General features: G+C 43.1%; 1 protein-coding gene across 1 annotated transcript; it reads left to right on the top strand.

The window, feature by feature from the left end:
- Window positions 1-1534: 1534 nt before the first annotated feature.
- On the top strand, window positions 1535-12273 carry LOC121528072. Its single transcript, XM_041815213.1, has 6 exons — window positions 1535-1643; window positions 4761-4978; window positions 5397-5499; window positions 7368-7466; window positions 8416-8927; window positions 10781-12273. The coding sequence occupies exons 1-6, from the start codon at window positions 1602-1604 to the stop codon at window positions 12216-12218; spliced, it is 2412 nt and encodes an 803-aa protein (XP_041671147.1). The 5' UTR covers window positions 1535-1601; the 3' UTR covers window positions 12219-12273.
- The last annotated feature ends 402 nt before the right edge of the window (window positions 12274-12675 follow it).

The following is a 12675-nucleotide window of genomic DNA, read 5'->3' as shown; positions in this document are numbered from 1 at the left end:
TCCAGTTAATCCACATTATTCTTTGTTTTATCCCGCTGTTGTTTTCTCCGATGAAATGCTGCTCGATTAAACCGCACTGGTTTTTAAATCTCCCGTTTCTGGAGACAGCAGTGCACACTCGCCGTTGCAGAATGCCGTGACGTCCTTTCACACTTTTGCAGAAAAGTCCGTTATGGCTCTGATACTACCTCTCGATCCAGATCAGAGGTGGGGCAAGATCGAACCCCCATTGCTGGACGGTGGCTTTCATACAGAACAGTGTTGCGGAACGAAGGCATAACAGACACGGAAAAGAGAGGCAATGTGAAAGTAGCTATTGATGCGCTCTTGGAGTCATTTTGTAGCCCAGCCACTGCTGGGATGGTTCACCACTGTTCCAAGTTTTCTCCATTTGTGGATAATGGCTCTCACTGTGGTTCTCTGGAGTCCCAAAGCCTTAGAAATGGCTTTTGTCAATTACATTGTTTCTCAGTGTTTCTAGAATTTCTTCAGATGGCACCATGATGTGTTTTTTTATTTTCAGTTCCTTAAGCCCACATTTCCAGCTTTCCTCATATCTAGTTAGTTTAAATAAGCTGAATTTAGGACGCATATCATGGCTGAGCAGTTTACTTGCACATCATGAATGGATGCTACCATCCCTTAAGCTGACTGCCCATACTCAGTCCAGACCTGTGACTCCTTTCCTTTATCTCATTCCCCACTTTCTCTCCCTGATTTACTGTATCCACTGTCCTCTCAAATAAAGGCATAAAAGCCAAGAAATACATCTTTAAAAACTGCACCATAACACCACAAAATTAAGTAATTCCCCAATAAGTACATGGTGTACACATTAAATTAGGACACAGCATCAGGGCAGACTGAGCTGTCTGTGTGAGCACTCTCATTTAATAAATCAGGTCTGTCGTAAATTAATTTGTGCACATGTTTTTTTTGGATATCCTTCAGATTTTTGGAGCCAATCCGAAACAGAATACCTCTAGTGGACACACCGGAGGGACCACTACTCCCATCATGCCTTAAGCAGCATCTGCTGGAGGATCCTGGATTAACAGCCAGAAGATGGATGGTTGTATGGTGTTTTCCCGCTGTTACTGTGTGTATCGCTGCAGTACGAGCCCCCTCCTGCACATGTCGATGCTTCATGAGGAGTTTCAGTCAGAGAGGAAGATATCCAGAGGGACACCACCACCTCTGATTGGCTGATGACCCTTAAAAGACCACCAATCAGGCACCATCTTTCCTGTGTGACTGTGTGTGTTTCCCTCTCCGTCTCTGAATGCACTGTGTCAGCCTGCGCAGATTTTTCTGTTTGCAGAACTGCATGTGTGTGCAGGATGCAAAAATCTGGAGCTGTGAAGAAGGGGGAGGGGCAAGGATACTGATGGTGAAGAAATAGATGAAAAAAAGGAAGAAAAGAGGGGAATAAATAATAAGAAGAAGGGAGGACGGATGCTGAAGAGAGAGTGAAAGTGAAAGAGGAGAGATAGACGGGGAGAGTAAGGAGGAGGAGGAGGAAAGAGACGATCTGCTGGAGGAAGCAGCGGCATCGGTGGTTTTCTTAGGAAGCAAGGCGGCTGTCCTCTGTTGCTGTGACGATGGGGTGCTGGCTCTCTGGACCGTGGATGGGAGACCAAACGGTGAGAAAAACCTGCCTTAAATGAATGCTGACTGTGTTTTCAGGTGTCTCATTGGAGGATTGAGCTGAGCTGTGCATGTCATGTTCAGGTTTGTGTGGATGCAGATGCAAAAAAGGCATCATTAATGATGTCTGCAGAAGAATTTATGACTGTAACTATGTTTGGATGATTAATTCATGGGATCATATCTCAGACACATTCAGCCACATTTCCTCCATAAGCAGTTCTCTCATGTTCCTGCATGTATGATCTTCATGTTCATTATCTCCATCTGCTGTAACCCCTCAGCCGTTCTTCTGTCTCCACACACAGGTGCCATTTTGTGCTTCCCAGCTCTGACTGCGAGTGTGTGTTTGGTCCAATGTAGCAGAGGGTGACTCATGGTTGTGATGTGCTGGAGTTAACAATACTGTTCATGCGTCTAATTCAATGGCTGCTGGGCTGCATGTGTGTGTGTGCGTGGATATGCGTGCGTGTGTGTGAAGTAGGCTGTGGTTTATGATGGCTCGTAGGTGTTAACCCTTTATAGCAAACATGGACACGGTGTCCACATTCGTCATGTTTGATGTAAATCACCTAAATTAGCGTCTTTGTCATAATAGGATGAACTCACCATCTGTCTGCAGAGCTGTGTGTTGTGACCCAGTTGCATAATGTCGACTATTCCAGAGTTTTGGTCTGGAGTGTAAAAACGCAGACTCCAAGTGCGGTTAAAATGGAAGCGTGACGACTGATAATTCATGTTTGTGTTGTTGACGTCGTCTTTCCACATTTTATTGCTGGATTTTTACATTCCTCTGGTGATTGAATGAGCGATTTTAACTCCGATTTAAAATGAACCCCAAGACTGAGGTATGCAGCCTCTGAGCCCCCAATGTGGGTCAAATTCCCAAAACACTGGAACCTGCGTTTCACACAATGCAACTGCAAATCATCTTGGCATCAGAGCCTCTTTTGTGGTTAACTTCTTCAGAACTTTGTATTTCTGCTTCTATCAGGATTTTTTGTTTTTGATTTGTTGTCTTCAAGCTGATGACATCACTGTGACATAATTAGGGCCGTATTCAGACCTGAAAAAAGCTCTGCAAAAGCCATAGAAGACATTTTGCAGAGTTGGGTCGACAGTTCTGCCAATTATCACTAGAAATTTTCTGTACATTTAGGGGTTGTGTTTTTTTCACCTTGTATTTTACATATCCTGGATTCTGAGATTGAGGTGACTCCAAAATCTTGCTTAACATTTTGCTGTGTATGAATAACAGCTTGTTTGTAAGGCACACTGACCAACTATGGCAAATAGATGACTGAAAAAGAATGATCTCGCAGTCATCATTTCAAACTAGTAAAAATACTGATGAATAAACAAGAAAAAAACAAAGGCCATTTCTTCAAACATTAGAATGCCTTTTTTTCACCATCAAGCTGTCAAACTGATGGAACAGACTTCTAATGTGAGTGCACTGCACTGTGCTCAGGCACATAACATTTTCTTAGCCCTGACACAGATGAAGAGGTGGTTTGCTTGTGCATGCACTCAAGCATGGATGCACAGACTGGTGGCATGACTGTTACTCTCGACAATCATTTTAAACATTAGTGAAGAGTGACAGAGTCGTATCTGAACAAAAGACCCAAAATAAGGCGCAAAGAGGTCAAAATTACTGTCATGTTGACTAATGTATTTCTCCATGTTGGCTGACTCTGTGAGACCATGCATTTCATAAACTGTGCATTGTATTACGACAAAATGATATATCTGTGCCCAGGCCCAGCTTGACTTTGAGCACTGTGACTGCAGGCCAGTGTGGGGGTTAGGAGGGGAGACAGGCCTGCTTCAGTACAGTATGGGGCAACTGGACTTAGTGTGAGTGCACCCTTAACTAAAAAGCCAATAAACAACAAGGAAAATGTCAACTGGGAATGAGAAACGCAAACACAACGTGTGACTTGGCCATTGTTGTTATAGTCCACTTACCTGTAGATGGCTGCTGGCTGGAATAATAATGCCTATGTGTGCAGAGTCACTCATTTTAGAGGAAATGCATATTGGCAAAGCCACTAAAACTGTACCATTTTAAAAGCTTGTTTTTTCAGGCACTCAAATTGGCACTTTTATGAAATCCTGGCCACACATTAGATGACTTTAAGCTTGACTTTAGGCCAGATGTGTTTCCCGATCAGACTAGAAGGGGGGAATTCCCAATTCAAGGCTGGTTGCAAATGATTAGTCCTCAACCTCATGGTTTCAGCATGATTATTTTGCTGCTCTCTATATTGTTGGAGCATCCCTGACCTTGAATTGAAACTATCAAACATGTTTGATCAGTTTTACTGCCTCCAACACAATACCCACAGAACCCATAAGAGCGAGTAGACCAGGTAGCATCACCTTCCAGATGTTTGGTACTTTTACTTCTCCACTACTATACCACATACCTGGACAGCCTGCTGAGAACATTTACTATCCTCCATGTTTGCTTGTCTTCTGAAATCTTGTTTGATCATGCAAGTTTCTATAAGATCTTGTTAAGAATCTCAGCTGTGAAATCATTACTACAGACGGCAGGCGTGTGGTCTCATCTTGTTTGTGCATCAAGATTACAATGCTACAAATCAGTTAAAACTGTCTTTCTGTCTGTGGTTTTCCTTGTTTTTAAAATTAGTTAAAATTGTCTCGTGTGTAGCCAGCCTAAACAGCTGTTGTGTAAACGCGACAAGCTAGGTCAGGTCTAATATGCAGCTAATTAACAGTAGATGCATTGCAATCAAAACCATTCACCAAAGTCAACAGTGTTAATTCAAGCATACATCTGATATTAAAAGCCTATAATGAAGTATTTGTTACTCGGGTGTAAAATTGAGAATTATGCCAGTTTTGGTGATGACTTATAAATGTTATGCTTGTATAATCTAATCATTGAGGTTTGCTCTGCTACTGATAACACAAACTTTCCCTGCAACTCTGATGTTGTCTTTCTAAATTTAAAGAAAACAGTCAGTAAATATAAAAATTAAACCCATTAGGACCATCAAAAACTTTCCAATAATAATAATCTGTTTCAGCTCACAATGTAGAATTGCTCATACTTTCACCTTCTCTCTACCTGTTTGTCTCAGCTTAATGGGCGGAGCCTTGCACACCTGAGCCAGCGTGATGCTCTGAGGATCCTGGCAGCAAATCAGCGTCCAATCACACTGCAGATCAAAGGTCAGCGGGGGTCTGAGGCAGACAGGGCAGCCTGGGAGACCCTGCCCCTCAACCTGCAGCATCTCAACCTGCCACACCCACCAATAGGGGCAGGGCTAAATGCATCCAGCCCCACCTACCAGGACAGGTATAGACACAGAGAAAGACAGTTTTAGAGTTTATAGCAGAGTCCCTTTTGTTAGGTAAATTTTTTTACAGGTCAAAACAGGAAATGCTGATTTAACATTTCTGATGACAACTGAATATAAAAAAAAGAAACTGATTATCTCTCAGCCCCAGCCGTCTTGGTTAGACAAAAACTCTTTTTGCTGAGCTCTTTCCTATTTGAAACAACTAAAAATACCCTTGTGATTGCAATTTATGTGGAAAAAAAAGACTGCATAGAGGAAACCTCTTAAGTGCATGTAAAAAAATGTGTAGCCCAAACAGGGACTTGTAGCAATAGGAGAGGTTTTGTCTGTTCTGGAGTGCCTGTAGTTTTCCCCTTTTAAAATATTTCAGACATTTAAATGCCCACATTCTTCTTTGTCTTGTTCAACCATTAGACATTTTTATGGCCACTTGCCTCTGCCACAAGATCCCTGTGAAGGAGGACGGTACGGCTACCTGTCCAGCTCCCCACGAGACACTGTGGACATCATCCACCAGGTAACACTGCACACAAAAATAACATACATACACTCATAAATCGTTATATTCAAATATATATTTGCATCAACAAAATGACTTGTTTTAAGCCTGGTTTAGCAAATAATCAGTGGTATCATTAAAGAAGTGCACTGTGGGAAACCATTTTTGTAAAATACAACCCAGAACTCAGGATTTGTCGTGTAAAAAACAGGCTAGACTAACATTATGTATGCTACATTAAACAAACATGACCCAGTAGACTGTCTGGATGGAAGAAATGTGGGCAGATTTTGCAATCTTCATGTAAGATCTTGCAGAGTGTGCAAGCTCTTGCTTTCACAATGACAGTTTAGAGCAAAACTGAAGTGAGTACCACCTGGTAGTTGAATGCATACATGATGACAGTAGGAGTGCAGCAGCAGGTTAAGAAGAAAGGTAGAAGGAGGACATCGATCCAAAGTTTAAATCCCTGAAAGCATTCTTGAAGCATTGTGTTAACAAACAAGGGATGAACATGAGGTATATGACTTTGACCTTTGGTCTATGACCTTCAAAATCGAATCAGTTTATCCTTGAGTCAGAGGAGACATCTTTGCAAAGTTTAAAGAAAATCCCTTCAGGCTGTTTTGAGCCATCACGTCCAGAAAATGGCAACCACATTTTTGCATGGGCCAGAATTTATTTTGACAGACACTGGGTTAGCAGATCTTCAAATGAACTGAACTGAATAGACATTTGGGTCTAATAAACATATTATTGTCTACGTGTTTGTGTTTGCTTCAATTTTTAGGCATTAACAATGAGATCAGCCCCTATTGCTTATCCTGCAGCTTTTCTTTTTCATCTCAGACAGGAAAAAATGCTCTCTACAAGAGCCTGAAGTGGAAAGTTGACACAAAAATAGCAGATTTAATTGGGTCTAGAATGATGTGTTTTAGTGCATCATGTTTAATAATGATGGCTAATGAAGGCTGAATTCTGTAAAAATGGGTCAGATGTGAGCAATTCCTGATAAAACTATTTCAATCAGGAGAGACTTAATACGAGTTTGACAATAATTTATTTCACAAATTGAATGAAAGAGACGTGCAAAGTCCTTGGCGATTAGACTCCACCATGACGATATCATGTATTTGAAGGGGTAGTGAAGCAAATGGCAGGAATAGAATACCTCCCATGGAGTCTAGACACTGGTGGTGGTGTTGACTTCTGAGAAGCTGCCCAGGAACCCAGGAATGCAGGATAAGATGAGCAGGAGACCTGTAAGGATCTGGACTAGATGCTGAATAAATGAATGGAGGTAGCTGGGGTGGAAGAGGGTTGCAGCATCTGCACAGAACAACTGGCTGACTGTGAAAGATAGAATGACAGATTTAAAATTAGGGTGCATGATGATTGGACAAATGGGGTTGTGGCACGATCTGATTAGCTGAGCACTTAGGAGAGTGAACGCCCATAATCAGCTGATTGTCAGAGTGGGAAGAGAGAAAGAATGGAAACTTAGAGATGTGAATGAGTGGGGACAGAAGAATGAGCAAAAACAGTCTTCCTGCTTGAACTTTTGCTGAGCTCCTTTTCAATATTGATCATTTTTAGGGTAGATTTAATAGCAAAAGGGATAAAAAGACAAAAGGTAACCTAAAAACTGTACATTTGCTGAAATCAATTGTCTTTTGGGGATCAGATGACCAGCTTTGGGGGCTGATATGGCCTCTGAGCTGCTAGCTGACTTTCACTGGCCTAAACTGACATATGAACAACCTGTAAACATAAACCCTCCACCCTTGAGAGGGTGGCACAATCCTTTGTAATTTCAAATGAACAAGTCCAGTTGTTAAAATATTGGTATGTTGTTTCTCATCGTCTTTTTTCATGTTATGATGCAGCAGGATCCAGAGCTGGCTGGTCGTGGACCAAAGGGACAGAACTGCCTTATGGGTTGCTGCAATACAAATCTAGAGGAACCTAATGGCTTCCACAGTCAGGTATCTAAAAATATGCTGTATCTCATGACTGCAGATGCAAAGATGTCTATTTTCATCACCAATGAGAAGATAAGTCTTATACCAGTGCTTTTCTTGGTTAAAGAATTGCATAACCTAAGAGTGTGTCATCAATGTATAACACAGGATTTAGAAATGTTTACTGGTACAGTCAAGTATCAATTTAATTTTTAAAGGATGTTACTTGTGTCAATAATGACTCAGTTGCACATCACAAAATAGAGGAATTAGATTTAGATTTAAAAGGCCTATTTGTTTAGATATCTTTGAGATACTTTCTTTTTTTAATCACTGAATTATCTCATGGTCAGACTCAAACCAACAGTGACCTCATCTTACAGACAAGCTCCGTCTGAGTGTCTAATTCCTCTGTGCCACTGAGCTTCACTCTTGTCAAAAAGCTACAAAAACATCACTGAGTCACACTGTTTAACTGATTGTCTCCTCACAGCTACAAACACACATGCTGCTGTTTGTTTTGACTCCATCCCACACAAGTCCTCTTACTTTCAGCAAGGCTGTAACACTGAATTTGGATTTATCTGCTGCTGAAAATAGTCCAAAACAGATGCACCGTTTCCTCCTGTTTAAGGTTTCTTAAGGCTACGGTGGCCAGCTGATTAATGAATTGCTTTACAAATACTTTAATGTTTATACCTCTATTTGTGAGCCCTTTATTAAAATCAGATTATTCTGAGAGAGACAGATGGTTGTCTTTTGCCTACTGCTTGGTGTCTCAATCCAACTGGAGTCAGATCTAATAGCTTCCACTGGCACTGGTCTTGGATATAGTGGGTTTTTCTGGCATCACTTAAGTCTAGACTTCACTGCTGCAGATACAGTTAAGCCTGGTTTATTCTTCTGAGTCAAAACATTCTGTGAAGGATATTTGGTCTAATCATGCTGGTATTATGATTATTTGTTGTTGCAGACGGACGATGAGGATTTCATGCTTGAGAAGCCTCTGGGCTTCCTGCCCCTCCATCATGAGCTGGACAGCGGTCTGGGCTGGACTGATGGCTCCCTCCACCAGGGGGACCTCTCAGGACTTGAGACTGAAGAAGGAGGCCTGGAGGATTGTCATTCTCACGGAGCCCTTGCCCCAGGAGGTTGTGGGGGCTTTGGAGGCGGCTCTCCATCCTCTGAGTCTTTTATTTCGTCTGAGCTCAGCGACTCTGGTTTCTACAGCGTGAGCACCGGGGAGTTCAGGCACTTCCAGAGGCTGCTGGAGAAGCGAATGCGGCTGTACAACGCAAGGCTGCAACATCAGGGCGAACCCTGTGAGAGGAGAGAGCGAAGGGACAGCTGTCCTAAGAGCCACCGCGAGCTGCTGGAGGCTATCCCTGAGGCGCTCACCATGCAGCCTCAGTGTCAGCGCCTGCAGCTCGGGATGGAGGAGGCTGCTGAACCTGTCATGGACCTCCCACCTCGAGGACTTTTCAGGTAGAAGCTGGTAGAATAACTGCCATTCATTTAAAATCTAGATATGATTTGAAAAGAATAACATCTTGGGCTATTTTCAGAAAAGATTAAGTTAAAAAGTCTTTCTGAAGTTAACCTACTTGTGAAGCCCAGTTTTGACCAAAGATTACAGACGCGATGAGATTGTCTTAGAGCGTTGCTGGTGATGGACAAGTCTATCTGAACTGAGCTGTTACAGCTTTGCAAGTTGCAGAGCTCTAATTTCAGGATGCTGTGAATTATGGACATGATTACTTCCTTTTTAACTTTTCACATTGAAACTCCAGCACAGAAACACTCCTGTCTCCTCCATCAGCTGTGCATGTAAGCAGGATTTACAGCACAGAAAATTGATCGATCTCAGTGAATATCTTGGTTATAACAAGACTGAGCTAGCAAAGCATTTCTTTGTTTATATGTGCCATGAAATTACACCTAACACCCCAGATAGGTTGTTTCATACAGTGCTTTGAGAAAATACTCAGACCCCCCTCACTTTTTTATATTTTATTCCATTGGATAATTATGGAGGCACTGTGCTCTTGGGAACTGCAACAGATTTTTATAGCCTTACACAGATCTGTGCCTGATAACAATCCTGTCTCTGAGCTCTGCAGGCAGTTCCTTTGACCTCATGGCTTGGTGTTTGTTCTGTGCATTGTCAGTGAGGCCTTCTAAAAAGAGGTGTGTGCCTTTCCAAATCATGTCAAATCAATTCAATCTACCACAGGTGGACTCAAAACAAGGTTTAGAAAAATCAAAGCAAATATCCAGATTAATGGGAGGAATCTGAGCCACATTTTAAGTGTTGTTTCAAAGGGTTGGATTACTAATGCCAATTTGATGTTTAAGGTTTTTATTTTTCATAACTATGCAAAAATTTCAAAAATTCTATTTTCATTTTGTAATTATGGGGTACTGAGTGTAGATTAACAAAACAAAATTGAAAAAGGTTGGGGGGGGGGGGGTCTGAACACTTTCTGAATGCATTATATATCCATGTCATCGGGTAAATTTCACATCAATCTAGGAAACCTCCCAAACAAAACATTTGAGAAAGGCAGAACCTTTCATAAATTCTCTAAAGCTGACTGGATGACCATTCTGTCTGTCACATGCATTACAGACCAATCAAAGTGAAAGGTCAAACAAGGGAAGTATGCATACGCAGCTCCATTACATAACTTGAGCTGGGCAAGCAGGTACTGTTGTGGTTAACAAACAGTTGAGTTATTTGGTGGATAAAACTCATGCAGAGGCTACTCAGGAGAAAAGCAAAACACCTTCCCTGCCATGAAAAGCTTTCACTGCAGATTTTTGCTCCCCTTGCAAAAGAGAAATTGCTTCATTGAAGGCAGTCATTGCTACAGCCTTGCAGCAGGATGCTTATTGCTCTGGTCTGATTTAAGACCTGGCACAATTGTTGCAGATTTAGATAGATCTGCCTGATGACAGACACGAAATCTAGCCAGTCAATCTGCTTTGCAAAGTTGAAATTGTAACGTATCAGCATGAAGACAAAACACATGAAAAAACAGTGACTATGCAGAGAAAGATCTGTAGAGAAAGATCTATTATGCAGTAACTAAAGAAATAAATCCAGTGAATTTGATAGTTTCTAGATCTCTAGCTATAGTGGTGTGAACTGGTCAGCTTTTGGAACAGAGTGGCCCATCATAAGCAATTCTGAGTATCGACCCATCTCGTTGCAATTATTCGATCTGAACTGCACTTCAGACTGAACTTTGGCTTCATGAAACCAGTCTTTCATTTTTTGTATCGATATTCACATTCATGTTTTAAGGCCACTGACTGATTTCACTCTTCCTTTCCAGGGTTTCATCGGTCCAGTTCCATAAAGCTGATCGCCCCTGTCTGAACCGTCACAGTTCCAGCAGTGGCGCCCTCTTCAACCCCTCCCATGCTGCGGTCTCAAGAATGACTGCCCCAGTCCTCTCCACTTGCAGTACTCCTTCAAGCCATCGGAGACCATTCGTTCCCATGCAGCCACACCACCAACCGTCCAGTTCAATGGGCATGCTAAGGAGAAGCCGAACACTTCACCATCGCCCCCCTCCTCAGGAGTATCGTCGCAGAGCCAGCCACCCAGCTTCCCCCTCCTACTGTGCAGCAACCATGCACCACTGTGGAGGTGTTGCACCATGCAACGCCCTGCCGCTGGGCCTACCTGAGGAAGGTGAGCTAAATACAGGTATGATGGCTTCTCAGCCAGCTAACTTGGCTATCTCTCCCCAACAACACCCTACTGCTCTGGGGCATAACAGGGGCGCCAACAACCATGAGAGATGCTTTGACAACAAGCAAACCAGTCAGATTCCTCATCATGACTACTGGCACTCACAAGAAAGACGCCTGATCCCTGAACCTTTAGTGACAGAACGGGACAGAGAAATAGAGAGGGAGCTGGAACAGAAAAGGCAAATGCAAAAGGAGCAGGAGATGGAGATGGAGAGAGAGGCTCAGATTCAGGAGGAGATGGACCGGGAGAGGCAGCTGGAGCTGGAGAGGAGCATAGCCAGAGAGCAGCAGCACCTGCAGAGCATGGTCCATTCTTCTCAGTCTGTAGATGTCAATGACACCTGGCCCAAACCTGCAACCCGCCAGTCCCAAGGGGGGCCAGGAGGCAGAGGTCTCTACAGCACCCTGGAAGGCCACACAGGGGTTAACTGTGCTGCTGGTTGGGATGCAAAGAAAGGACACACAAATGCAATTTCAAACCCCAATCCCAGTTCTGGTCTGCAGCCTAAAAATGACCTAAGCTCCAAACCCAACGCAAACACAAGGATCTCCAGAAGCCAACTCCTGAGGGACAGGGCGTCCCAGTTGGCGGATGAACGCAGCGGGATGAGCACAGACGAGGAGACCAACACTGACATGCTGATGGGTCGATACTGGAGTCGGACGGAAAGGAGGGAACACTTCCTGTTGGCCCGTGAGCAGAGGCAGCAGCAGCTTCAAGCTAGAGGACTGTCTGTACGGGAGTCCATCAGCAGAGGAGGAGCCATCACAGGAGGTGGAGGAGCTTCTGTTGGAGATGCAGGTGTGCAGGACAGCAGAATGGGCGGAGCTTTTACAGATGGGCGTTGCAACACTGTCCTGGAGCTGAGTCAGAGGAAGCTGAGTCGTCTGAGGAACAGGAAGCTGTTTGATGACTGGACAACAGTAGAGGAGCTCCTGACTCATGGGACCAGGCTGGATAACCATGAGGACATGCTGTGTCCCAGCTCCCTGCTGACAGTCACCACTGTCTAACTGCATGGACACCACTTTAACAGTAACTCTGTGTGCAAGTTTGAGTGATGTTCAGCTTATTATACATTTTTAGTAAATCATCTTGATCTGTCTTTGCTAGAGTCACAATAGAAAATAGATCAGGCCCTGCATGTTTGTCAACCCCTGCCCTCCCTTGGATACCTGTTATAAGGTTACACAATACCTCCTGTAAAGGGCGCTTTCCATTTGAAACATCTGAAAATACTCAATGATTTTCAGTTGCACTAATATGCAATTGATCTTGATTCTCAAAAACACTTGGCCTGAATAAAGGAATAGAGAAAAAGGTAAAGTTGCAGAGTAACATCAAACTTCTACCAATGTCTGATGCTAAAGATCCTGCCTATCAAATCACGGCACATCAACAAAGTTCTAGTTTTGCAAAAATTCGAAAAGGAAAAAAAATGTTTTGCATCATGATCTTTCTTATAAGACC

The sequence above is a fragment of the Cheilinus undulatus genome, linkage group 3 (genome assembly GCF_018320785.1).
Source record: "Cheilinus undulatus linkage group 3, ASM1832078v1, whole genome shotgun sequence".
Taxonomy (NCBI): domain Eukaryota; kingdom Metazoa; phylum Chordata; class Actinopteri; order Labriformes; family Labridae; genus Cheilinus; species Cheilinus undulatus.
Note: the sequence above shows the minus strand (reverse complement) of the source record. Positions and strands in the feature narration are given on the sequence as shown.

Bases quoted from the DNA above. Each gene is read 5' to 3' on its own strand.
- LOC121528072 (XM_041815213.1), top strand. From the start codon at position 1,602: ATGGGGTGCTGGCTCTCTGGACCGTGGATGGGAGACCAAACG. The intron at 5,500-7,367 runs GTAACACTGCAC...GTTATGATGCAG, and splicing joins CTGTGGACATCATCCACCAG to CAGGATCCAGAGCTGGCTGG. The intron at 8,928-10,780 runs GTAGAAGCTGGT...CTTCCTTTCCAG, and splicing joins CCACCTCGAGGACTTTTCAG to GGTTTCATCGGTCCAGTTCC.